The sequence below is a fragment of the Aspergillus aculeatinus genome (assembly GCF_003184765.1).
Source record: "Aspergillus aculeatinus CBS 121060 unplaced genomic scaffold BO66scaffold_26, whole genome shotgun sequence".
Classification (NCBI taxonomy): Eukaryota; Fungi; Ascomycota; class Eurotiomycetes; order Eurotiales; family Aspergillaceae; genus Aspergillus; species Aspergillus aculeatinus.
The window spans coordinates 122,462-147,696 of record NW_020291495.1 but is presented as its reverse complement, the minus strand read 5'-3'; the positions used below and the strand labels follow the sequence as shown (position 1 = coordinate 147,696).

The following is a 25,235-nucleotide window of genomic DNA, read 5'->3' as shown; positions in this document are numbered from 1 at the left end:
ATGAGGACACATTCCTATCAGCGCATATGGACTGCGTGCAATGAATGCGAACGACGACTGCGAGATGAACAAGGAGATCATCTCGTCGAGAAAATTCGTCGGCAGGTCAGAGTTTCCGGATCGCCTGTGGTGGAGTGAAGGCAGCAGCCGGGCTTCGCCCATTGGCTGAGCAGAAAAAGGATGCCTACAAGCAGAAAAGTGTCGGCGATTTTAGCAGAACAGACTATCGTAGCTAAGACCGCGTGTGGTTCACGGGTGGTTCCGATAGAAGCCAGTTGGAAGGCGCCATCCATCCCAGAAGGCTGTGAACGCGCAGGCTGTGGAGTCCGGTCCGACAGTATCTCCGACCAAGCGAGTCATTGTCACCGTCAATTGGTCCACGGCCGATGTCGGCCAGACGTTAACACCAAAGAATCCCCACAGCGGAGGCTCTTAGTCAGAACTAGTCGACCACGCAAAATTCCATTTTCGGAACGAACCATCAACGATTCACGAGAGAAAAGGGGGAAACCTCAATGCAAAATGAATAGGGGGGAAGCAGCAGAGGCAAAATCCAGGACCCAAGGCCTCCATTCAGATCTCTGTCTCTCTGCTTGCAAAGGGCTATCTGGCTGCGTTGATCACAGTTGTCGCTTCGTCTTGCGGGATGTGCTGGAAAAGTAATGAAATCATATTCCGAGGGAATGATCGAAACCATGCATGACAGCCACCACGACAGCTCCAAAACTGTTGTGGCATCAAGGCACTGTCCTTCCTTCCTGAGCCAATCACCGTCCAGATCGGATATTGATCCGGGTCAGGCACAGACAACGCAATCATCATCATGCGCAAATACTAACCATGGGAGAATGCGACAAAGGACGTACTCCGGACGGGATCCGTCTTTTATATGGACTTCTGTCTGCTTTGCTTTGGCGCCGACCTGTCTTTTGTAGGTAATCACCTCATGGCGCTCTTGTCCCGACCACTGCTGTCATCCGACGGAGACAATGCGGTGGTTTGGGTACGCCGAAGCCGAGTGCTGGTAGACTGAAAGATTGGTCCAACCAAAGTCCGACCTGGTCGGATCCACTTGTCTGCGGATCATCCACCGCCAGAGCGCGCCATCACCGACAATGTCTCATGCATATTCCGACATGAACTTTGCTCATGATGCTTGTTTTCTGCAGAGCGAGTTGCTCATTACTAGAATGCGAGGCCAGGCTTGAAGTACTATTTAAATAGATGCTTTGATGATGTGGTGCGCCTCGTAGCGGGGAGAGGGATCGGATATGCCGGGTATTCGTATTGCCCTCGACTTAGAGACACTGGCATCCACTCGGGCTAAGTGAAATGAGCTTTGGACATGACTGACGACGATTGGTACCGGCAGCGTGCCACCATCCACTACTAATCCACTATCTGATGCAGGACTTGAAGTGCAGTTTGAGAGCAGCGAGGAAAGCCAGTAGATCGGACGTGTGCGTCAGATTCGCAATCAAGCGTTCGACCCGGTCATGATCTCGGCGGCTGGTGTCGTTCGACTGATCGTAGCAGAAGGCATACTTCTTCAAGGCTCAACTATGTTCTAAACTCTTTGAAGCATCAACACTGTCAGCATCGCTGTCATGGCTGCGACTGTCCATCTACCCATCACCGACCAAGGATGCGGGGGCGATATTTGTCTTCGGACTCAAGCAAGCTTGCGAGTGGCTGCAGGCTTCCTCAGAGTCCAGCTTGAAGTCGAAGTATGACGCAGCCCTCCGCGTCATCAGCAGCTAGTAGGCCATGGCCGCCATGCTCGCTCGCAATGGCCCCATCTCTCTAGTTGTTGGCGCTAACGACTATTCGGCCCTGCGTGCGTCGTACTTCTTATCTCGACAGTCGGATTTAAAAGCAGATCGGAATTGCAGTGCATCAGCTGAATAGTCATGAAACAAGAGCCATGAGATGATGCTGATGTTGATGGTAGGAACGATGGAGACTGCGATGCTGGTGGTCTGTTGATCACTGAGCGGCTGTGGGAGGGCTGGCCAATCACGGCAGCCTTATTCTAGCGGTGATCTGCTCGGCCCGCTTAGTCACCGCTGATCGCACATGCCGAGTCACGTGAGACTCGCCTTCTTTTCAGGCAGCAAGGCTACCGCAATAACACCTCAGGCATCAATTCTATCCGCGCTCGGATCCAGCTCCCATGAGAGCACAATGATGTCCGAGGATCTCGTGCTTGATTTTGATTTTGTAGCATAAATCTTTCTGTTGAGAGGCAGAGAGTATATCAATCTCTCTGGCTACTATCTTGCCCGTTTCGGTTCACCTGATTGTCGGATGTCGCCTCCTTGTTCGCGCTATATTCAGCAAATGCCCCGGTCATCCAGATCAACCTCGATCATACTACCCCATGTTTGCGATGTGGAGGTTTGAATCGGTCGTGTACTGTACACCTGCAGACATCCTGGATCAGATACCCAATACGCATGCTAATCCACTATTCATGTTGTCTGAGATTCTGATAAAGATAGCAATCTAGACTATCTGTTGTGACTGCCATCACGCAGCCCACATAGCTGTAGAAGCAAGAATTAACACACCTAGACTCACACTAGTAGTTTATCAAGACTATTATACACGTACTATTGCAACATTTTATAAGTTTAGGCGACGATTGCATCGCATCCCTGCAAAGTAAGATTATTCTCAAACAAGGCTCACATTCTAGATATATACCACATCCCGAAACCAATCAATATGAACAAACAACCCGAACCAGCAGGTATCCCATCTCGAGCATATGTAGTCTCCAACAAATAGTATAAATACAGACCCAACATCCTTCAAGGTGCTCTGTCAAGCCCACAGAATCTACCCCCCCATCACCCTCTCGGGCACCTTATACTCCGGCGGCACCACATACTCCCCCTTACAGCTTCCCACGGAGCACCTCTCAAACCCGCACCGCCCATAAAGCCGACAGTAACACTCCTGCGCAGTGGGACAAGCCACGCGATTCAGCCGATCCAGATCCACCAGCCCCGGGGCCAACTCTCCGTCGGGGCGGACGGCGCTCTGCTTCACGAACAGGATATGCCAGACATACGACAGGATGCGTCCGGCCACGCGATCGTCCGCCGGCGCCGGCATCGCCCCTCGACGGCTCGGGGCCCGCGCGTGCATGCCGTCCAGCAGCCACTGGCGCAGCGCGACGTACTCGTCCTGCGAGTGCTGCCAAACGTTGGCGCGGGCGACGACGAACTGGGCGCAGCACTGCGCGCGGACGGGGTCGTTGCGGCCGAGGAGGACCTGCGTCTGCGCGTGGGTCTCGTGGGCGCTGCGGCCGGGATGGCCGAACAGTGAGGCCAGCGCGCGCGGGAGTGCCACGTCCGAGGCCATGCGGGCGCTCCACGGCTCGAGGACGGATTGCAGGCGCAGCTCCAGGCTGCCCTGGGCGGGCTGGGTGGTCGGACACGTGCCCACGCTCCAGTCGCAGCGGAGGTTGTGGTACCCCCAGGGCTGCAGGGCGGACGTGAGGTTCAGCGCGGCCAGGAGCGCGGCGTTGTCGTACTCCCGGTGGTCGTTGTGCCAGGCCCAGCGCGAGCCGTGCACGAACACCATCCCCGCTGCCGGGAGGTGGTGGTAGTTGTCGATGAGAAAGGTCAGATACCCCATCGCCTCGTGGCCCCGGTTGGCCGGGACCTGGAGGTGGGTGGCCTCCGGGTTCTTCGGTGCTGCAGCATCTGCAGTGTAGATGCAGAGGTGGTACTGCTCGCGCAGCGCGTCGAGCCAGGCGGAGTCGTCGCTGGTGACCCGCGAGACGACGAGGGCCGGCTTGTCAGTTTCCTCGAGTCCAGGACAGAGTCCTCGGGGTTCGGGGAGCTGGGATGCGGTGGTCCGGTAGGTGACTTTGGTCCAGGCGAATGTCCGCCCGGGGGATGGGGGTTTGTTGAGGAAGAGAATGAGGCTCAGGATGCCGATGAAGAAGGCCAGTTGGATGACGCTCTTGCGCGTGCGTCGTCGCATCGTTGCTGATGGCTTACAGCTAAACACCGATCGGAGGATATCCGCCGTTGGCTTGGCTTGACTCGATTGAAGCAATTCGGAAGCGCTGGAGAAAAGTGATTATTAATCGAGGGCCACTTTTCTGGGCCCCGCAGCGACCCGATAGGCGCGAGACGTGGGGGCAATCCATCGCTCCAGGGTCTCTTAATTTGAGAGATAAGGTAGACTTCATTATTTGCTGGTAGTTCAGCTGATATGGAAATTCGTGTATAGTTCATGTTCCAGGACCACAGAAGAAATGGTTCCGACCGATAGTTATTCGGTTGACTCATGCGGGGTAACATTCCGCAATGCGCATTCCGCAATCCACCTCCCGCAAGGGATGAATCAAATGATAAAATGGCAGCCCCTCAGAACGCCGGAAACGCCGCAAAATACACCTTGTAATATGACATCTTCCACTCGCCCGCCTGTTGGACCAGCTTCATGATGCCGCACCACTCCGGCGTGACACTGCGCCCGTCCTTGAGGTTGTAAGTGACGGCGCCTCGCGCCAGAAAGGTGTCGTTGCCCAGCGGATCGATCGAGACGACGTGGTGGCTGCGACTAGCGACGTAATCCCAGGTGGATGTGAACAGTTGGATCAAGCCTAGCGCATTCAGATTAGCTGGGCCTTTGGCCGTCGGTGTACGCCGGACGTACCTGGTCGGTCCGATACACCATGCTCCCCCATCTGCACGACCGCATCCGGGGTGAAAAAGTCGGCGATGGTCTCGACGGCCCCGTCGACGTCGACGGCGGTGTAGTAGTCCTGGATCCACTGTTTGATGGTGGCATCATTGAAGGATTCGGGGTAGGATGGTTGATGCATGGCGCGGTCCTACGTTGGCGAGCAGGGGGGTTTGAGTCTAGTCTGGTGAACAAGTGAAGCTATCCGTGAGGAGTTCGGCTGCTGGAGCTCCGAGACGAACGAGTGAGGGGTATCAACTGGGCCATGTGCATCGGCGTCAAGGACTCTTAAGGTACTACCTTATGGCTGCCTGAGTGCCATTCCTGGTTTAGCGGATGCTTGTTCTGTCTCACCGAGAAAGGGAAAAGCAGAGCGAGATGCGCAGTTGGAGCAATGTGATAGATCGTGCAGTGGTCCACGTTAGCGCCTGCCTTTCCCGATCGAGCATCGTTGGCGGCGCTTGCGTTAGGTAGTCGCTGCATACATGCAACATCAAGATCAAATCGGCAATTGGGAGCGATGGGATCTAGATGGTGGTTGAGATGTCTCATCGAGTAGATGAGGCTAGATGATGCTAGCTAGTGGCAAGATACACTGGAGCAGGAAGGTCAGCAATTGCACATCTAGCCCGTCGCTTACCGACAGCCAGCGCCCGGGCTTGTTGTTCAGCCGCCACAATTGCTAGTCAAGATTGGCTGCAGCAGTCCCAATGACTGTCAATATCACATCGACGGCAAATTGCAAATACGTTCAAGTGTCGGGACCGGCGAGAACACACTTCGCTTGAAGATAAGCGCCGCCTCCAGCATCAATAGTCCTCCCGTCCTCAAAAGTGGCGCATGAATGTGCCGCCAGAGCCCAGCCTCGTTGCTTATCACAATGTAACCACAAACCACAAACATTATCTCATCACTCCACGCTCGTCCACACTGATACTACAAAGCAGCCCCTGTCACCTTATCAGCATCTGATCGACAGTTCATCATGGGTTCATGACCGTGTGGACCCGTCCATCATTCTCCGGGTGGAGCGATCGGCAACGATCAGCAAGATGTTCGTCCTGTGCCACTATATCGCGATTGATGTACAGGACCAGTGTAGCTACCTGCATACAACATCAAGTAAACCAGAGGAATCCAGGATCGAACATCCCCAAGAGCTCAACTCAGCTCAAGCGGAGGCGCCCGCCTCCTAAGCCAGGCCACAAACCACCACCCACCACCGAACGCCACCGCAATAGTCCCGCCGTGTAGGTAGATAACGATAACGTCCTCATTCAGAAACCTCGAAGCCAGAAAAAGCCGCCGCAGTAAGAATAGACCGCAACACACACCACAACCAACCCGCAAGGTCCCCAATCCCCCTCTTACCAACTCAAATACCGTTACCATCGTAAGTATTGACTTCTGCCATTGTTCTGCAGCGGCCCAAATCGTCCCACCCACCGTAACACGAGCGACATTCGAAACACAACCAATCTATGCAGGAATCTTGTTCCGAGACCCCCCCAGACGTTCCGAGTAACAATACGAGCTAGACTCTTTGTCTTAAGGGGGCTTTGTCTGTCCCCCGGGAGCAAGTGGGTTTGCAACTGCACGGGGAGGGAGGGAGGGCTGTGTTACCTGAACCACATGCCTGGGCAAACACATGATTTTTCTTCGTTGCTTTTTTGACGTCCAGGCCAATCGGTTGGTTTCTATCTTTATCTAAGACCCATTTCCTTCCTCTTCCTCACCTACTGATACTTTCAGGCATTGGTACACAAAGAACTGTATTAAGTATGGGTATGGTATATTACTATCAAGTCATGTATGTACGGGTAACTCAGGTAAGCATCATCGACAACAGTCCGGGCAGGCCCAACAAAAAAGGAGTAAGTATAAGCGACAGGCGAACAGAACCACAACCAGCACCAAAAAAAAAAAAATAAACAAGAAGAAAAAGAACCAAGACGCAAACCTAAGCATTCCAAGTGACAGCTCCCAACCCCACCAATCGCGGGCCGTGGCACGGATTCCCCTGTGACTATCGATGCCACCGGAAACTTTCATGGCCCTTGCATTTCCGAGCAACGGTCGAATTCTCCACAGCCCTAATCTAACTTCAGCTGTGCCGAGCTGTTCCAAGCTCAGCTCAGCTCGCTGGGGGTATTCTGTATTCTTCGGTAGGGGAAAAAAAAATCAAGAACAACAGCGCGTGCATCAGGATTCGATGGCAGTCCCGCTCAACCTGCCCTCCGCCTGGAGATGATGCCACAGATCGCGACAGGCATCCTGCAACGAGCGCTCCGCCTTCCAGCCCAACTCCACGGCGGCGCGGTCGGCGATGGCGACGCACGATTCCACATCGCCGGGGCGGCGGTCGGCCGTCCGTCGCGGGATGGCCTGGTGGCTGATGTGCTCCATGGTGGCGACGACCTCGGCGACCGAGTGCCCGCAGCCGGTGCCCAGGTTGAAGGTGCGGAAGGGCTCGACGACGCGGCCCTCGTGCGCGGCCGCCAGCGCGGCGATGTGGCCGCGCGCCACGTCCGAGACGTGGATGAAGTCGCGGATCGCCGTGCCGTCCGGGGTCGTCCAGTCGTCGCCGTAGATCGACAGCTCCGGCAGCTCCCCCGTCAGCACCTTCACCACCACCGGCACCAGGTTCGACGGCGTGCCCCGCGGGTCCTCGGCCAGCAGGCCCGACGCATCGCACCCGACCGGGTTGAAGTAGCGCAGCCCGATGATCGTCCACGACGGGTCCGACGCGGCCAGGTCCGACAGGATCGCCTCGCCGAAGAACTTGGTGCGCCCGTACGGGTTGGTGATCCCCGTGCAGCCTTGCTCGACGGCGACGAGCTCCTGTCCGTCCGCCGCGTAGTAGGCCTCCGGCCGGTGCACGCAGTGCTCCTCGCGGAGGGTGCGGTGGGTCGCCGAGAGGGTGCCGTAGACGTTGGCCGAGGAGGAGAAGATGAAGGTCTTGATGTCGTGCTCGTCCAGCAGGGCTACAAAGTCCACCAGCCCGCTGATGTTGTTCTGGTAGTACTTCAGGGGGTTGCGCAGGCTGTCGTGCACCTCCTTGTACGCCGCGAAGTGGATCACGCCCGTGATGTTGGAGCACGCGGGGATCCGGCTGGCAGCGTCGCCCTCCTCGTTCGTGCTGCTGCTGCTGCTGCTGCTGCTGCCACTCGCGTGCGTGGCCAGGAGGGTTCGCATCGCTTGCGAGTCGCGGTAGTCCATACACGCCAGTTCCGCCTGCGGACATTGGCGGTCCCGGCCCTCACGCTCGTAGTGCTGTTTGGCCGCTCGCACGATCCGGTCGTATACTTCCTTGTAGCTGTTGCTGAGATTGTCCACCAGCAGCACATTGTAGCCCGCCTTGAGCAGCTCCAGCGCCGTGTGGCTGCCGATGTAGCCCAGTCCCCCCGTGACGAGAATGTATTGCGCGGTGGCCGCACTGACGGCCGGCAGCGCAGCTAGGGCCAGGTCGAAACAATCCTCATCGCGCTCCGTCTCCGGCGTGGATGGGGCGGAGAACAATGGAGTGGGCAGAGGGGAGCTGCCCTCGGACGGGGGGCAGGAGGAAGAGACAGTCATCGCAGCGAACGAGAATAAACGAGAGGAATTACGGAGGAGAATGGGCGATGGGCACCTACATAGAGAGAGACCGGGCGGGAAACAGAGGGTACCTGTAGTAGTAAAGACGACGCTTCCATCCTCCCTCCATCCCCTTACGGAATTCGGGAGGCAAGCGATGGGGATGCATTCAGCCCAGCGCCAGCATGATTTCATCGCCGAGTCATTGAGTCGAAAAAAAAAGAAAAAGGTGTAAAAGAAAAAAAAAAATGAGAAAGAAAAAAAGATGACCTAGCGGAGCAGTCCAGCGAGAGTCCGGCTCGGGTCTAGTAGCAGCAAGATCGCAATAGTATGGGAATCAGCGTGGGTTCCTGGTGAAAGTCCGTACACTAAACTCCTACAACCAATACCACTACTAAGTACAGGGCAGGGCAAGGCAGGGTGTGGATGTTCAGTCTTGGAGAAGAAAGAGGGAGGGGAAAGTGGAGGGGTCCCGGAGACATCCACCCAGGGAACTTTTACGGTACCTGAATAGATTTCCTGTTTTGCATTCTCGTTTACTCCGTAAGGGTCATCGTGGGTAATTCGATCCCTTCCATTGAATCAATGGAATTTCCTGGCCATGGCCAAAAATAGGGCATTGGCGCCGAGTCTCACCCTCTGAGCAATGGACGAGGCAAATCCCGCAGCGGCTGATTCCATGTCGTAAGTAGCTGCTAGGTTGTATTCGGTAGGGTTCTCGTCCGAAAAATGATGGCATTGCAGCTTGCATTCGCATATCAAGTGTCTTTAACCTGTGCTAGCGTGGCCTCCATTCTTCCTCAGAAAGAGTCGAAGTGGTTCCTTGCCCCCCAGTCGGTACCATTGGGAGAAGTCGGAGACCAGAAGAGGGGAGAGGAAGAAGGGCCCAGACTGTAAAGAGGGCTCCACCAGGATGAGAAAGCTGACTAGAGAGACTAAAATGTGACCGCAAAGAAACATGACCAACGCAGTAAGACAAAGGCGAGGACAGAGAGTCAAGGGAGCACCTTAGGCATGACTGTACTCCCTGCTATACTAAAGATTCTAGGCCAACGTCCGCCCCAAATGTCTCACTGGTGCAGCGACAACGCATCGCTATGATCAGTACGGAGTATATTCCTGCACTTCCATCAGGCAACATGGCGTGCTTCCATGGATGTGGCGAAGAGATACATCGCTGTCCATCGTCATTACAGAGGACTTGGTTTTTGCCAGATGGACCGTCTCTCTGACGGGTCGGATCAATGAGCCAAATTGATACATCCCGAAAGGGCTCCATCCGGCTCCACCAACGCTAAAGCTTGGACATCCAAGCTACGACATTTTGAGCGAAGCGAGTACCATATGGTTGAGGGAAAATACTGGGAATGGCGGCGACTCATGCGCCATGGCTGGGAAATGCTGGGTCCCGCTGGGGTTTTTTTCTATTTTTCTTTTTTTTTTTTTTCTCTCCCGGATCTCCACTGGTTCATGTTTCAACTTTCTTCCTAGTAACTACCTAACTACATAGCTAATTTACTGGTCGGACTCGACCAACCGCAGGGCGTCCATCATCATTCCCCAGCTCTGAGGTCCAAAGCGCTCGTAAAAATCACCTGCAATCTCGGTGACGAAGATGTAGGCAGCACGATGGCGCAATTCTTGGACCAGGGGACGCACCTCGTCGCGCGGCACCTCACTAATCATGTAGCCGCATTGGACCCGAGGATAGTCAAACTGCGCATAATAGCGCTGCACCTCGTCGGAGCGATAGCGAGGATAGGGCTCTTCGCAGACAAGGATGAGATCCGGGCTCGGGTCGGCCAACTTAGGGTCAGGCGGCGTGCCCGGGTTGTGGACAACCTGTCCGTATGAAAGGATGGTAAGAAATTGGCTCGGGAAACAACTAAGACTTATTCGTCTGGTTTCACTGATAAGACAAATGACAGTCCGTGATAAAGGACCGTGCCAATGCCACACGGGATGATAGTGTAGTGTAGTGTAGTGTAGTGTAGTGTAGGTGGTGAAGTGTAAGAGTACGGAAGTAGTTACTGTGTTTGTACCCGATTGTACGGTATCATGGATCATGGATCCGTGGTGTACATACAGGCAAACAAACGAGTACAGTACGGAGGGGACGGCGGATAATGCAGTGAGATGAGATGCTTACCAATCGATCCCGAAGAATGCCCTCCACGGATTTGACATACTCGTGCAGTTTTTGTAGATACTCGGCTCGCTCGGCAGTATGATGGTTGGGAGTCTCGTCGACCATAATGCCCCCTAGCCCTAGTCCTGGGCGCTCGTCGGTCGCCCAGTGCGCATAGCGATCGATTTCCGCCAAGGTCTCGGGCAAAGGCTTTCGGCAATAGTCGATACGGATGTAACCGATCAGGTAAACATTCGGATGGCTGTTCAGACGGGCCACTTCGCGTGCATAATTCGGATCGGGAGAAGGTATGTCCCCGGGGCCACTGTTGGGGTTGATGATCACCAGAAATTCCACATCGGGATGGGTCTCAATCCTAGTGATGATCGATGGTTAAGTTAGAGAGTGGGTAAATCATCCAAAGAACACTCAACCTTGGCGGAGAAAATGAACTCCAGTCCCGATGATGCAGGAACCAAGAGAACAGCGAAAATACAACCAAGGAAAAGCTAATCCATTGGGATGGGGCCGCGGTGCTTAGGCGAAGGGTGCCATCAAAGCCAAAAAATTGAGAAAAAAAAAGAATCAAGGGCAAAAAAAAAAAGGAAAGGAAAACGGAGAACTTTACGCGTCAAAAAGTGGATCCCAGTCATTAGGCAATGGATAGATATACAAAGGTACCAGCACGCTAGCTTTGGGAAGGGGCGTGGATGACATGGTTGGCAGAGAGCGTAAGAGCGGGAGAGAAGACAGTGCAGGATAAGGTGCAGGTACAGGAACAGAGGAGTAATCAGAAATGGCGGGAATGGGGGGGGGGGGGGGGGGGGGGGGGGGAGATGATGCCGTGATAAACCAGGTTTATTTGTCAGTGTTCCTGGTTCAGCTTCTTATAACTAGGACGATTATTAAACTTCCAGGGAACGCGATTACGAGAAAGGAAGGAGAGACAGACTGCCGCCAGTGAGGTACAGTACGGAGTAGGAGATTAGGAAAATAGGAAATTAGGAGGATTTTTTAAGTCATTCAAGGATGGGAGACAGAGAGACAACGTGGTTGAGGAAAAGAGAACCTTGGGAGGCTTGTGAAAAGCTTTCAGCCTACCTGTCAGCCAAGACTCGGCACTCAACTCCCAGGCAGCCACCAGAAAAACCATGACGATGACAAGACATGAGAATGAGATTATTAGTGAGTAGACTAAAACATTGAAGAGGACCGTGCTAGTGCGCCTCTAGTGCGCCTCTAGTGCGCTGTTAGTCCTCATTTCCGTCGATTCCGTTGATTCCGTTCCTGTCGTGCCTTGGGCCAGAACCTGCCAACCCACCACCTATCTACTGTGTACTGCCCCATTAACAACTTCAACTGACCAATTCAAATGCATCCAAGCTTTTCTACCCCTCTGTCCACCATATCTCTCACCAATCATTAGTGACGACGCTTCCCGTCTCATCATCTTCCCAAGGCTGTGGTGGGGCTCGCCTCTAGGCTAGGGCCGCCGGCCTACTCGTGGGTCGATCGACGCAATTCGCTCTCTCACAGACTCACATTCTCTCACACACACGCTGCTCAGTGCGTGATTGCTTGGATCTATCGATTAACTCGGCATCAGGTCGATAATCGTGGGCCCCGCTGGGTCAAAACTCTCGTAGTAATCTTCCGTCAACGTCGTCAGGAACAAGTACTCAGCTTTCAGACTCAATTGGTCCACCAGGCTCCGCAGAGTACTGTTCCCCATCTCGGGGACTGAATGCAGCATGTAGCTGTACCCGGTACGGTCGGACGCCAGCGCATTGAGCTTGCCTTTCTGGGTGTGGTAATCATCGTACGAGCTCTCAAATACCACAGTGACGTCGGTTGTGTTGGAGTGATAGCGACTATCCGGAATGGTGCCGGGATTGTGGATAATCTGAGAAAAACCCAGGGTGTGGGACGTTAGCCGCTGGATCTGTCCCAGAGAAAAAAAAGAAAATTGGAAAAAATAGAAACCAAAATCTTGGTTCCATCGATCCCCAAACCCCTCACCCCCCGTGCCTGGATTTCTTCTTCTTACCATTCGTTCCCCTTGCAGCCCCGTGGAATTCTTCACCACCGCGTTGATGGTGTTCATATACTCGACCTTGTCCGCCGAGTAAACGTAGGGCGCTTCATCAAAGAAGATCCCATCCATAGCTAATTCAGCCGACTGGTTCGCCCACCCCGCATAGGTTGATACATCGGCTAACACCGAGGAGATGTTGCGGGTCGCGTATCCAGTGCGCACATATCCCACCCGGCGAACGTTCGCGTAGCTCGCGAGGCGTTCGACCTCGGTGCTATACGCTTCATCCGGATACGTGGTGTTTCCCGGTCCACTTGATGGATTGATGATCACCGTGAAATTTAGATCGGGGCGTTCAGTGATTCTGGGGCGGAGGGTCAATGAGGGTCTAGGGTCTAGAAGAGAGGGAAGAAAAAAGAAAGCAGCAGACAGGCCACAACTCACTCCTTATACAAGGGACTCCAGGTGCTGCTGTTGGTAGGGTAGATGTACAAAGGGTACAGCACGTTGGTCTGCTTTGCGTGATGCTTCTTCCGGGTCAAAATGACGGCACATGGCACCACAATGACCACGATCACCACTACGGCCACCGCAATGGCAATGGCAATGCACCAGGGCCGCCGCGGGCGATTAAGATTTGGGCGAGGCATCCATGCACCAGCTAGCCAGAACCGTGGGGAAAACGAAACGGAAGTACGGAGTAGTTTTTCAGGGAGCAGAAAGGAGATTGGATTGGCTTCAGGGTTCGTAGGTGTAGTTTTCTTGGGGTGGGAGAGATGGCAGGCACACTGCGCAGGTTATAATAACGGTGGAATCCAAATCCAGACCCGTTCGTGAGAGGGCTAGCCTAGGTTCCGACCTCAGAATGGCGGAAGAAATTTCTTTGTAGACGAGAATGCGATGGTGCTCGGCGTGACCTGTGCGGCGCTGGCGGCCATGGCATCCAAACATTCGACTGAGACATCCCATCGCCATCGCTCGATCGCAGTGGCTAGTATTCTTAGGTTCAACGACGTGACACCGGCACGCAAAAAGGATGATAAGAGACCCGTAATTTCTGGTCGAGTCAGACATGCAGTCCACCTATTGCTAGCGTTCTTTTGGGGCCACTACTAGTTAGCCTGGCGCTGGAGGAGATTTGTTGGCAGCACGTCCTGGGAGTGGGAGAGAAAATAACTGGGTCTCCCGAACCAGATGGAGTAAATTGGATCACTCTCCAAAATAATAATAATAATTATCATTTAAACAGGGAACCAGAAAAAAAAAAAGAAAAGAAAAGAAAAGAAAAACAGACCCTAAAAATGAAAATAAGATCCAGACAATATTACAGTACACTACAGCTTACATTCATTCATTCAAACAAGCCAGCCTTTAGATCCTTCTTGTTGCGGGCACGCCGCCGCCATAGATAGATAGCCATGTACCTGCTATAAATAGGGTAAATTAAAAGTATTAGAGAGGCTGACACTCCTCCCCTGGTACCTCGCGAGTGGGATACGTGGGCTGTAGTCGTTACATTCGTTTTAATCGGCCTCCATCTAGAGTCGCCGCAGATAATAGTCCACGGTGCCCCCCTTGTGGTGAGGAAAGGGTTTATGTTAGGCACTTGACGCTGTTCCTATCACCATGGCAGGTCCCGAGTACCTGGGCCTCGATGCCGTAGGATGGAATCGCATGACATCGACCTGGTGGGATAAGGTGCGTGGTTGCTCAGATGGTCGCGACGAGCCCTTGAATCTCTTCCCTAACGTTGTTTGCGCAGGTCCTAGCATTCTGCTTACTAGCCACGGTCGTTCTTGGTTCACTCTTTATTCTGGGTTACATTGTGTTAAAGCTCCATGGGATTTGGCAGGTATGTGGTTCTTCGCAATCTTCTGACACACTGATTCCGGGCCACCCTGCTCATCTTTCCTTAGAAACGTCATCAACTCTCCGAGGTCCCAAGTGCCATTGTACGCTACTTCGATCAGCTGAAGACTGGAAAGTCTTCTTCACCCTTGTCCGAGAAATCGGCCAAACGCGACCTCAAATCTTTCGGTGTGTTCCTGGGGGATTTCTCGAACCCACCTACTCCAGCGGAGGCACAACTACTTTCGCAATGGGATGTTCTTGTCGTCGACCCCCTTCAACCGGGAGTCGCGAATGCTCTCACCGGCCACTGCACCTCTCCACATGTTCTCGGCCGGCTCGAAGTACAAAGCCTGGTGCAATCGGATGCGAGTCGCAGCAATGACGAAGTTATCCAAGCTCTGACCACGGTGGTGCAGACCCTGACAACGAAATTCCAGCGCCAACCGGGAGGATCAACTGCTCCTTTCCACGGAGTGCTCCTAGCCGAGTTCCACGCCCACTTCCAGCCCGTCGTTCTGAACGAGCTCATCAAGTATATCAATGACCTGGGACTAGACGTCTGGCTCGAGCTGGCCCCGCCAGATTATCTTGGGGAGAAGCAATGCCGCGAGATCAACATGCAGCAGGTGCGGGGAATTGTCTATCGCAACGGAACCATCCTACCGGATGGAGACCGACGCAACTACTTCCAGATGGCGGAGATGCGGGCTGCGATGCGTGTGGTGGCGGCGCAAAAGGCTCGGGGAGATTCGACTCTAGCGATGTGGGACAGTGTCGATGATGGAGTGACAGTGTCGCACCATGTCATGGGGCGCACGTTCAAATGGTGCAACTACAACAGTGCAATGATCTACATCGGACCTCGGGCAGGATTGACCAACGCGGAGATTGCCGTGGCTGAAACGGTTCTGCATGAACCTCTCGGGGCGATGATGTGGCTGAAGCGCGGCGAGGTGCTCGAAGCACATGACGTGTGGCGCAACAACAACCGAATCTCCATCTCCCCAACATCATCAACATCAACATCTCCTCTCTTCGACGCCCTCGATTCCTTCATTCCCGATCTCAACACCAAACTGTCTCTGCACCCCCCCTCAACCACCAGTCTTGCTCTTCCAAGTCCTGGTTTGTCCGTCAAGGGTCTTGAATGCAGGGTTGCCGACGAAAATCCTCACATCGATCCTCTGTCGTTTTCCCCCGATGGCGCCACCTACTCTGAACTCGGATGTTTTCATCTCGGCTTGGACTGTACTTCACAAAACATCACCGATGTTCTCGAAACCCAGCGCCATCTGCGAGACTTGGACCTGCTCGAACGCCTCAAGCCGGATCAGCTTCGGGGATTCGCCGCTTCAATCCGCACTCTCCAGAACGCACAGGATACCTATCCCGACCTCTCCGATGCCATCGCCGCCACTCAAGAGCTTGTTGACCTCCTGAGTGTCAGCAAAGGTGATGACAATGACCGCCTCCGAGTCTACGTTGGGCTGCACTCTGGCTTCCGCACGCGTCTGGGCACTCAAGTCTGGGGTTTGCTCGATCTCGATCCCCACATTGGTATGCTGAACCTTTACGTCAACGGCAAGACGCTGGACCGCACTGGAACCATTTTGCACGCCTATCTCTCCGGTCGCGGGTTCAGCCGCACCCAGTGTCTGATCATGGAAATGGTCTTGGCCGCTGAGAACCAGTCTCTGTCCAAGGAATGGAATATGCCTCAACGGTGGGTCGAAGACATCGAACAGCTCACCCCCGCTGAAAATCTTGCTTGGCATCGGCGCTTGGCCGCATCTGAGGGCAGTGGCTCTTCCATGCTCTGCGCGAAGCTGCGGGCCTGTAGTGAGTACCAGCTCGTGGACGCGCCTTCTCACGCCCAGCGCCGAGCCTTGACCTCCAGCGCGTACCTCGATGAGGAGATTTCCGCTGCAGAACTCGTCGCCTCTCGGTTGGCATGGTACCAGGAACAAGGATGCTGGTCTTTGGATCCCGAGGTCGCCACGGCACTGTTCCTGGAGATCGATGCTCGGTTGCCTGAAGTCTTGGTTGACAACGAGGCGGAGATCCTAGCAAGGCTTCAGGATGTGGCGCAGACCACTCTCCAGAAAGGTCAGATTGATGCGAGTGCGGACTTCTTCGCCCTTTGTATCTTCTGCGCCTTCCGTCGCCTGGCATTGAATGAGATCTACTTGGAAGTTCTGGACCGGAATCCCCTGCCGAATCAGGATGCAGTACAGGCCTCGTGTTTCACCGAGATGTATGCCTGTGGTGCGCGCACTGACATGTACTTCGACACGACTCCTAAGCGACTGGGAAAGATTATCTGGAAATGGTACCGGGCATATTATCACAAGTACCAACCACCCCAACGGGAGGAAGGCTTCACGGAGCTTCCCACAGCATACGCTTCCATGAATGTCGATCTCGATCCTAAAGGCGACCGAAATAATATTCCCTGGCATTATAGGTTCACCTTCTTGGGTATTTTTGCCGTTCCCGCGCTTATTGATGTCACAATGCTCACCACTGTCGGCCGTGGTCTTTACCTTACCACGTACATGAGCGACGTGGACAAGACGCTGGCCACCACCGCCCTAATGTGCGCCCTGCTTGTCTGTGGTGGCTTCGGCAGTTGGATCAGCTCTGGCGGTAGCTACTATCTCTACGCGATGGCCTTCCCTGCCATGAGCATGTTCGTCTTGACCCGGTTCGTTGCTGGTCTTGCGGTCGCTCTGGTTGGAGGCATCATCGCACTTATCGTTGTCGGTGTGGTCAAGGGAGGTGCAGCTGGAATTCTGTTCTTCCTATACTTCGTGATGCTTTCAACGTATCTTATGACTCTTTCCGCCCTCTCAGTCTACCAGCTTCCAGGCTATTCCTTCCAATCGGTAAGTTCTCATCAAGCCGAGAATGACGACGACTGTACCTAACATTTCCAGGGACGAACTGTGATCATGACGTGTATTCCGATCCTGTTCATTTCACCCATCGTCACTTTGTGGGTGCATCACGATTCGGTCATCTATCTCTGCTTCCTTTTCATGTTCCTAGGCTCGTTACTGGTTGGCGCGCGGCGCATCATGGGTGAATGGAACAGCTGGTATCTTAACATCCCCACAGTGACCGACACCCAAATCGTCGAATGGTACTTGCAAAAATGCGTCCCCCCCAGCGAGAGTCAGAACGAGAAGGTCAAAGACTTCGGATCGGATGCACGCCAGGCCTTATATGCTCGCGTCAAGAAAGAGCGACACCGCCACTTCTGGACCCGGAAGACAACCGATCCGTTTGTCGCAAAGCTCGCTGGCGGTTACTCAGCGACCGTCTTTCTTCTCGGCTGGTACTGCCGCTACTCTCGGACGAAAATGCCCCTGCCCTACAGCCCAACATGGAACTTGCAATTGAGAGCTGCAGTCGACACTATGGGTGAGATGCAGAAAGGTCTCAAGCTCCATAGCGCCTTTCTACACTGGCGTCATACGGGTGCAGACGTCTGGTGTGGTATCCTGTACTTTGTGGTTGCCCTTTCCGACAAGTGGAGTGCTCTCTTGACGGGCGAATCCATCGTGGGATTGTCCGCAGCAAACAGCGCTACATATCGACTCACTGTTGGTTTTGCGCTCGGCTACTACTTGCTAGGTGCAGTCATTCTTGACGCGGTCTCTCAGCCTCTCTGGATATCGGTCACCAAGCGCACGCCCCAGCCCGTCTCTTCGCTCGCTGGTCTACGTGAGGTGTCCCTCACTGATGCTAACGCACGTCGGAGGTTGTATTGGAAGAACCTGATGAAGTTTTTCTTCCTCCACATTTGGGGTGTAGCGATCACGCTGGCCATCATGTGGACATTTGAAACTGCCAAAATCTCGGTCATCATGTTCCTGGCCTATGTTGGCTGCTACAGTGGTCTTCTCTGGTACCAATACAACCGGATCTTCAGCGGACCTCATGTAGCCCGAGGGCTAGCTATCAGCGCCCTGATTGGCTTAGTCGTTGGCATCATCCTTCATGAGGTCCTCCCTGCTTTCCAATACAGCAGTGTTATCGGGCTGGGCAGTGGAACGTGGGCCTGTGCATTCTACACACTCTACAAAGCCGATATTGGCTTGTCGCTGTTCAAGGGTTCTCCCGAGGAGAAGAGTGTCGTCAAGATCAAGGACACTTCGGTCACCCACGGCTTCAGCTCCCTCGAACCTTTCCCTGACCTGTCGCAGTCCACACTTTCTCAAATGTTTGACAACATCACTTTCCTTTCGGACGAATTCCGGTACAAGCTTGACCCATCAACTCATCCAGGTGTAGAGGTTATGCAGATTCTGCGCTCTGAAGACCCCAAAGCTGATCTTGTCCGGGCTGCATTCCCCGCTGCAACAAATATTATGAACCGCGCAGCACAGCTTTGGGAGAGCGGAGAGACGACAGTGGAGTTAGTCTCGGCTGCCCACTTGATCCAGCCTGAGCAGAAGGTTCGTGTTGTCTGTCGTCGTACCGGCGAGCGTCTCCACATTTATGTTGTTGTCGGTCCCGATCTTGTCGGCTATGACTGGGTCTCGGATATCCGACGCAACTGCCAGGCTATCGCGGAGGCTATCGTTCAGATGACTGCCGAGTTCCGTCTTGGTATGTCTCATGATCACGCAATGTTTGCTGAGCTTCTGGCTGTACATGGGCCCGCTGGCCACGAATTGGTCCTTCCCGAAGGTGTCAAGCGTCAGCTCGAGAATAGTTCCGTGGAACGGACTCGCGTGCTGAACTACTCTTCCAAGACGATCCTCCGTCACTTGCTGCTTGGCGTTGACTGTGATATCGAATGGGATCTGTTGCCTCAGTATGCTCGATCGTTCCTGCTTCGCAGGTGCTTGGGGGAGCCGTGTCGCGTTTCTTCCCAGCAGCTCGATTGGCTCGAGTCCAGAGCGACTGCTGCAGAAACACTTCGACTTGAGGAGTATCTTGCTCGCTGGAACCTGGGTGTCACAGTGACAACTTCTGTCAAAAAATATGCAAAGACACTGGAGGCCCAACACCGGGGTCTTGAGCAAGAAGGCTTCCTCAGCAACAGATACGACAGGCCCATCCGGGACATCCTCGCGTTGAGTGCGGAAGAGTCGGATGTGGGGATGGGCGAGGCTTTCCGCATGTCACTTGCTCGGACGAAGCAAATCTGGAACGCATGCATCAAGTTCATGGTTATCGCTTTGGTTGCTGATCCCGAGTACCAACGAGAGCTTGATTTCATGCTTCGAGGACAGCCCCTGTTCTTCGCCTGGCCGGTAACTGTCATTCTCACTGCTGTGTGGCAATTCTGTAAGATGCTGCAGCGCATCATCATCCCACTCGTCCTGGTAAGACAAATTCATCTTGTTTCACAAGGGGGTTCAGTTATGATGCTAACATTCAACAGGTGCATGGTCGCGATAAGGTCTCCACCCTGTATCGAAACATGCAAGGTTGGAAGACTGTGATCTATCACAATCGTGTGGAAATGGAAGGCCTCAGCGGCGTTTCTACAGGCTTCTTCCGGACCGAATCAGACGGCACGTTCAAACTCTATCAATACACCGGAAAGCACGACCAGGAACCTAGTGACTACAAGAGCCTGGTTGCCATCAACGAGTACAACGCCAAGCTGTTGCTTCTGGGACGACAAGAGTATCGTGGTCAGGACCTGATCAACGAATTCAAATATGAGTATGCTCAGGACGGATCCAAGTCACGCTCCAAATTGCCTATTCAACGGCAGTGTACCCAAGGCAAACTGGAAGGGCAAATCGTCCAATACGACAAGCGTGGATATATCACTTCCGGATCTGCCATGCGTGGGGTCAACGCGATGGAGTTCAAGTTCTACTACCGCAAGGGAGCCAAATTTGACGACGAACTGCTGCGCGCTGAGTATGAGTTGCCACACATGAAGATCAAGGTTGCCTGGTGTATGCCGCCGCCTAATCGTCCTGAACGGCTGGATAAGTGGATCCCGTACCCTCGCGTCACAGATGCCACCTACGTCCAAGGCGACGACAAGCATAGAGCTACATGGACGTATGATCACAAGTTCCACCCTATAATTGCTACAACGATGAACGGGGAGGACGTTGTTACCCCGGCCATGATTCAAGAGGACTGGTTCCATGTTCTAGAGAAACCAACCAGGTGCAGCTTCGTGGACGACAACCCGCTTCTCTCCTTCTCCTCCGTGAAGGTGAACCTCGCCTCGCGTCTGCTCGGAACTAACGTCAAGAAGTATCCCATCCCTACCTCGCGCGCTCGTACACATCTCTGGAAATCCTGGAAAGCGAGCAAAGAATTCGATGCTATCACCGCGCGATGGCTGGATGAGATCCTGTTGCGTGCTGATCGTGTCCTCAAGCCCTACTGGCGCAACCGTGACTGGGGTCGGCTGGAAGTGGCCGGCGACTACCTTGAGGCACGGGCCGATACGGTGCTGGCGCGTGTAGATATCGATCCGGAGATCAGCTCGTGGACGCCGATCGCCTTCAAGATTGCGGATCTGTCGAGTTTCGGCGTGGGCGGAGAATCTCGTATCAACACCCGAACACTATCTACGCAGATGCAGGACACGGACACGGAGCTTCATGTTCTCGCCATGGACACCGGTACGTGGCCCAATGAGCCAGGTGGTGTTTCCGCCTGTAGGCGAGATATGGTCAACGACTTGAAGGGAATTCGCTGGCACATTCTTGCCGAAGCCGCCAACGACTTTGGTGTGCCGAGGTTCCAGATCGAGCGAAACGTGCAGTCCCTGACGGTCTTGCCGCAATGGGGTCTTGACTTCTTGAACCCGACGCACGGCATGTTCCAGAACTACCTTGATTCAGAAGTGGTCCAGAAGATCCATGACACCAAGGTTGCGGACATCGAGCGCAACTTCATTCCTATTCTCGCCAGCCTGGTTCGGTGTGCCCGGACAATCAACAAGACACGTGCGCATGTGGAAGAAGCCACCAAAGCCTTGGTTGACCTGAACACGTACTTTGAATCTTCGCGCAACTGGAACGATGTCTGGATGAGTGACACCGTCAAGCGCGCTTGGCGCGAGCTTTGGCTGACTGAGGAAATGGACGGCGCTATTCCTGTCTCCGAATGGTGGCATGCCGAGTTGCCGACTCTACAACAGCTGGATACAGCTCTCGACATGTGGCATCGCTGTAAGTAACCTTCTGGCTGTCTTCCAGCGCACAGATCACTAACCATCTTCTAGATCTCTTCATCTTCTCCGTCCCTGTCCCCGACCGCATTCCGGACGTGTTCCAAGCATCGCACCATTTCACGGGTGCCAACTACGGTGTGCTCTGCAAGGTCAAGCGCAAGTGTGCACTCCATGTTTGGGATCACTGCGTCAGTTTCCGTGAGATGACTACCTTCCTCTCCGCGGCCGTGTCATTCGACTCCACCTTTGTCAATTCCACCCTCATCTCTCTCGGCCATCTGTCCTGCGTTCTCATCGAACACCATGCGGACGTTGTCCTCCCTTGCGCGGAGTACTTCAATCCTGGATGGGAAATCGAGCTGGGAACGTGTGAGGGTGTCTTGGAGCATCGCCGGGCCTTTGCACGCAAGATCGATCCGGTGGTCAACGGTATCACGAACATGGAGAGGTACAAGCCGATCGAGAAGATCAAGACGGAGACACCCACTGTGGTCATGTTGTCGCATATTCGGTAAGTCTTCCTTCCACGGGTATGGCACTATTATTGGAGGGGATCATGCTAACGCGACACGCAGTTACGTCAAGGATATCAAAACGGCCATCATGGCCACGGACTTGATTGTCAACCAATGGGGCTTCAAGGACTATCGCCTGCACATCTACGGAGATATGGAGCGTGCGCCAGGCTACGCCTCGGAATGTCAAGAAGTCATCGCATCGAAGTCCCTGCGCGACCACGTCGTGTTGAAGGGTCTAGGCAAGCCGGATGTGGTGTTACAGGATGCTGTGAGTATTGCCCCTTCGCGTAATCCTTTAATCCCCAACAACATCACTAACGATCCATCGCAGTGGCTGTTCATGAACTCGTCGACCTCAGAAGGTCTACCGCTCGCCATGGGTGAAGCCGCCCTCACCGGCGCGCCCGTGGTGTGTACCGACGTCGGCGCGTCGTTCTGTGTGGTCGTCAACCGCGAGACCGGCAAACGGTTCAGCGAGGTCGTCCCCCCGAACGACGCCTTCTCCCTGGCGTCCGCCCAGATCCGCGTGATGGCCCTGCTCGGCGAATGGAGCCAATTCGCCGGCGACCCGGAGGGCTTTGTGCCCCCGACGCTGGGCCTGCGCCCGTCCCCCGAGGAGGTGCAGGCGATCTCGCAGCGCATGTACGCCAAGCAGGAGGAGCGCCGCCAGTTCGGCATGCAGGGCCGCGACAACGTCCTGGCCAGCTTCTCCAGCCATCGCTACCTCCGCGAACACGAGCAGATGCTGTGGCTGGGCAAGTACCAGAGTCTCAGCTACTTCGCGCACGGCCCGGCCTCGATGAGCGGCTCGTCCAGTGGCTTCTTCAAGGACACCAAGGGCCGCGTGACCGTCGAACAGGTCGGGGATGCCCTGCTCCCGCCCACGCCCCCGTGGATGGGCGGTTCCCGGCGGACTCGCGGCAAACGCTTTGAGAGGTTCAGTTCGACTAGCACGCAGTCCCTCGCTTAGGTGGTTTTTTTGTGTTGCGTTGCATTGCATTGCATCAAGGTGGATGGATCTCATGATTGCACTTGCTTTAGTTGTGGAGATTTGTAAATACGGACCATCTATACGGTCTTGGTCTTAATTAGCATAATCATAATTTACGATTGGGTATTTACAGAAACCCTCGTGACGAGAAACTGGCTGTCTTTCCTGGTATTGAACACGTTATCGGAGACTTGGAACCGGGGGCAGAGTCAGTAGTTACATCATCGGTTGGAATATGTGCTCCGTAGGGCCGAGTGGCTAGTTGCTTATGTATGTGACACCATTGCTTATCAGTTGGCCGTGCCCCTTTGACTGTCTCTTACTCTTCTTGATTCTGCCTGTCCGATATCCTGATACGAGGACTGAGTGGCAGATATTGCATGGCCTCCGAGTTGCGTACCAAAGTCCGACGGGCTGGTCAATTGATTCTCAAGCCTGCGATGGCCAGGTGCGCCGTAGCTTGACCACCCACATTAGGTGGGAATTAGGGCGAGTTGACCAGTTCTACTTATCTCCCAACTCGGCAGTCTAGTCGAGCTTGCTCCTCATGCGATCGTAGTTCACGACTGACTCCAGCAGCGTTTGCGTTCCCAGGGCACTGCAAGGTATCAGCTCAGTCCGACCTGACCGAAACACAGAAGATTCTCAGCAACCAGCACTTACCAGTCCTCAGGTTTGCAGTATTCCTCCGGATGATGGCTGACGCCCTCCTTACAGGGCACGAAGATCATGGCCGTGGGGCAGTGTCGGCTCGTGTAGACGCTGTCATGGCCCGCGCCGCTGGTGATCTCCAGCCAGCCGTCGGCGCCGACGAGCTGCGTCGCCGCCTCCTTGACGGCCGTCAGGCAGTTGGTATCGAACTGCACAGCGGGCGAATCGGTATCCAGCGTCCACTCGAAGGCGACGCCCTTGCCGTCCTCGCGCGCGATCTCGTTGAAGGCGGCCAGACATTCGTCCTGGACGGCGTGCACGACGCGGTCGCGCGGGTGCCGGATGTCCAGCGTGAAGGTCACCTCGGCGGCGACGGTGTTCGTGGACGAGGTCGGCGGCAGCTTCAGCACCCCTGTCGACGCGAGCGCCCCGTGTCGCCGGGCCACGGCGTTCGACGCCGCGATCATCTTCGCCGCCGCGAGGACCGGGTCGCGCCGCGCGCTGAGCGGCGTCGTGCCCGTGTGTGCATCGCGGCCGGCCACCTTGATCGTCAGCCACCGGTATCCCTGCGCTCCGGTCACGGCTCCGATCTTCCGGTTGGCTTCCTCCAGAATGGGGCCCTGTTCGATGTGCAGCTCGAAGTGCGCCCCGAGTGGGTAGCCCCTGGGCGAACAGGGGATGTCACCCAGGAAGCCGTGGCGCTCCAACTCGGAGCGTAGTGTCACGGCGGGGTCGAAGATATCCGCCAGTTTCCAGGCGTTTTGGATGGGGATCTCGCCGGCCCAGACGCCGGAGGAGCACATGGATTTCGGGAATCGGGCCCCCTCCTCGCTGTGATGCGTTAGATCTAGTCATGGTGTGCTGTGCTGTACTCACTTGGTCCAGTTCACCAGTCCGACGTCGAATCGGGTTTGGTAGCCGTGGTCTTTCATCGTGCGCAGCACCTCTAACGCGGCGATGACGCCCAGAATGCCATCGTACCGGCCCCCGCGCGGTTGCGTGTCGAGGTGACTGCCCATTGCCGTCATGGGCGCCGGGGAGTTGAGAGACCCGCGTTGTCGTGCGAACATGTTGCCCATCTGGTCGATGGTGACGGTGCAGCCCAGCTTCTCGGCTTCGTCCAGCAGCCACCGGCGGACTCGGGCGTCGTCATCTGTCAGGCATAGTCGATTCATGCCGGTTTCCGTGGGGCCGCTATCACTGTGTCAGAGATGCTCAAACTCGAAAAGTTTGGTATAATACTCACTCGCCATATCGATGAGCTGCGCCCCATTGGCAGGTGTGATGGAGAGTTTCCAGCAGGCGATCGGAATTGATCTTCAAGCCGGAACCGGCGTGCGAAGACAGCTGCCGCCGGAAGCTCGTCGCGGTCAACCCCCGAGAGAATGAGGGTTTGAACATGATTGTGTTAGCTCTGAGCGAGGGCGTAGAGGGTTTTAACTGACAGCGCCGACAATGGTCAATTCGATGGTGAGGTTGGTGGAGGCTGGATGGCTTCAAATATTGTTCCCTGGTCGCCGACCGTAGAACAATTGCGCCTTCCCGCGACCGGCGCCTTCTTGCGACAATCCGCTTCTCCTCCACATACCCACCCAAATTGTGGAGATTGAGAGGGCAGA

General features: G+C 54.8%; 7 protein-coding genes across 7 annotated transcripts; 1 reads left to right on the top strand and 6 right to left on the bottom strand.

Annotated features, from left to right (window-relative positions):
- Positions 1 to 2,841: 2,841 nt before the first annotated feature.
- Positions 2,842 to 3,996, bottom strand: BO66DRAFT_323901 (DUF3431 domain-containing protein; the record flags this gene model as incomplete). The annotated part of the gene is made up of 1 exon (XM_025643820.1): positions 2,842 to 3,996. One exon carries the CDS (start codon positions 3,994 to 3,996, stop codon positions 2,842 to 2,844), a length of 1,155 nt encoding a protein of 384 aa, XP_025503576.1.
- Positions 3,997 to 4,385: 389 nt separating this feature from the next.
- Positions 4,386 to 4,846, bottom strand: BO66DRAFT_401795 (uncharacterized protein; the record flags this gene model as incomplete). The annotated part of the gene is made up of 2 exons (XM_025648776.1): positions 4,386 to 4,624; positions 4,678 to 4,846. The coding sequence occupies 2 exons, from the start codon at positions 4,844 to 4,846 to the stop codon at positions 4,386 to 4,388; spliced, it is 408 nt and encodes a 135-aa protein (XP_025503575.1).
- Positions 4,847 to 6,487: 1,641 nt separating this feature from the next.
- Positions 6,488 to 8,667, bottom strand: BO66DRAFT_392163 (udp-glucose 4-epimerase). The gene has a single exon (XM_025647439.1). The coding sequence runs from the start codon at positions 8,278 to 8,280 to the stop codon at positions 6,907 to 6,909; it is 1,374 nt and encodes a 457-aa protein (XP_025503574.1). The 5' UTR covers positions 8,281 to 8,667; the 3' UTR covers positions 6,488 to 6,906.
- Positions 8,668 to 9,731: 1,064 nt separating this feature from the next.
- BO66DRAFT_392160 (spherulation-specific family 4 protein) lies at positions 9,732 to 11,234 on the bottom strand. Its single transcript, XM_025647438.1, has 3 exons — positions 11,037 to 11,234; positions 10,430 to 10,784; positions 9,732 to 10,122 (listed from the first exon to the last, which is right to left on the bottom strand). Exons 1-3 carry the CDS (start codon positions 11,123 to 11,125, stop codon positions 9,796 to 9,798), a joined length of 771 nt encoding a protein of 256 aa, XP_025503573.1. The 5' UTR covers positions 11,126 to 11,234; the 3' UTR covers positions 9,732 to 9,795.
- Positions 11,235 to 11,999: 765 nt separating this feature from the next.
- On the bottom strand, positions 12,000 to 13,093 carry BO66DRAFT_323898 (spherulation-specific family 4 protein; the record flags this gene model as incomplete). The annotated part of the gene is made up of 3 exons (XM_025643818.1): positions 12,000 to 12,311; positions 12,456 to 12,807; positions 12,888 to 13,093. The coding sequence occupies 3 exons, from the start codon at positions 13,091 to 13,093 to the stop codon at positions 12,000 to 12,002; spliced, it is 870 nt and encodes a 289-aa protein (XP_025503572.1).
- An 834-nt stretch (positions 13,094 to 13,927) lies between these two features.
- On the top strand, positions 13,928 to 23,114 carry BO66DRAFT_471694 (glycosyltransferase family 4 protein). Its single transcript, XM_025652879.1, has 8 exons — positions 13,928 to 14,141; positions 14,206 to 14,295; positions 14,360 to 17,179; positions 17,231 to 19,630; positions 19,690 to 21,454; positions 21,508 to 21,967; positions 22,032 to 22,242; positions 22,306 to 23,114. Exons 1-8 carry the CDS (start codon positions 14,070 to 14,072, stop codon positions 22,942 to 22,944), a joined length of 8,457 nt encoding a protein of 2,818 aa, XP_025503571.1. The 5' UTR covers positions 13,928 to 14,069; the 3' UTR covers positions 22,945 to 23,114.
- A 25-nt stretch (positions 23,115 to 23,139) lies between these two features.
- Positions 23,140 to 25,230, bottom strand: BO66DRAFT_95544 (M20 family metallo-hydrolase). Its single transcript, XM_025653731.1, has 4 exons — positions 24,863 to 25,230; positions 24,493 to 24,810; positions 23,629 to 24,447; positions 23,140 to 23,563 (listed from the first exon to the last, which is right to left on the bottom strand). Exons 1-4 carry the CDS (start codon positions 25,015 to 25,017, stop codon positions 23,494 to 23,496), a joined length of 1,362 nt encoding a protein of 453 aa, XP_025503570.1. The 5' UTR covers positions 25,018 to 25,230; the 3' UTR covers positions 23,140 to 23,493.
- Positions 25,231 to 25,235: the final 5 nt, after the last annotated feature.

Coding starts and splice junctions, on each gene's coding strand:
- BO66DRAFT_392160 (XM_025647438.1), bottom strand. CDS start 11,125: ATGTCATCCACGCCCCTTCCCAAAGCTAGCGTGCTGGTACCTTTGTAT. Junction 10,785..11,036: donor TGGGATCCACTTTTTGACGC/GTAAAGTTCTCC, acceptor GATCATCACTAG/GATTGAGACCCATCCCGATG. Junction 10,123..10,429: donor GCATTCTTCGGGATCGATTG/GTAAGCATCTCA, acceptor TCATACGGACAG/GTTGTCCACAACCCGGGCAC.
- BO66DRAFT_471694 (XM_025652879.1), top strand. CDS start 14,070: ATGGCAGGTCCCGAGTACCTGGGCCTCGATGCCGTAGGATGGAATCGC. Junction 14,142..14,205: donor CATCGACCTGGTGGGATAAG/GTGCGTGGTTGC, acceptor TTGTTTGCGCAG/GTCCTAGCATTCTGCTTACT. Junction 17,180..17,230: donor CAGGCTATTCCTTCCAATCG/GTAAGTTCTCAT, acceptor TAACATTTCCAG/GGACGAACTGTGATCATGAC.
- BO66DRAFT_95544 (XM_025653731.1), bottom strand. CDS start 25,017: ATGTTCAAACCCTCATTCTCTCGGGGGTTGACCGCGACGAGCTTCCGG. Junction 24,811..24,862: donor GCAGCTCATCGATATGGCGA/GTGAGTATTATA, acceptor ACACAGTGATAG/CGGCCCCACGGAAACCGGCA. Junction 23,564..23,628: donor TACTGCAAACCTGAGGACTG/GTAAGTGCTGGT, acceptor GATACCTTGCAG/TGCCCTGGGAACGCAAACGC.
- BO66DRAFT_392163 (XM_025647439.1), bottom strand. CDS start 8,280: ATGACTGTCTCTTCCTCCTGCCCCCCGTCCGAGGGCAGCTCCCCTCTG.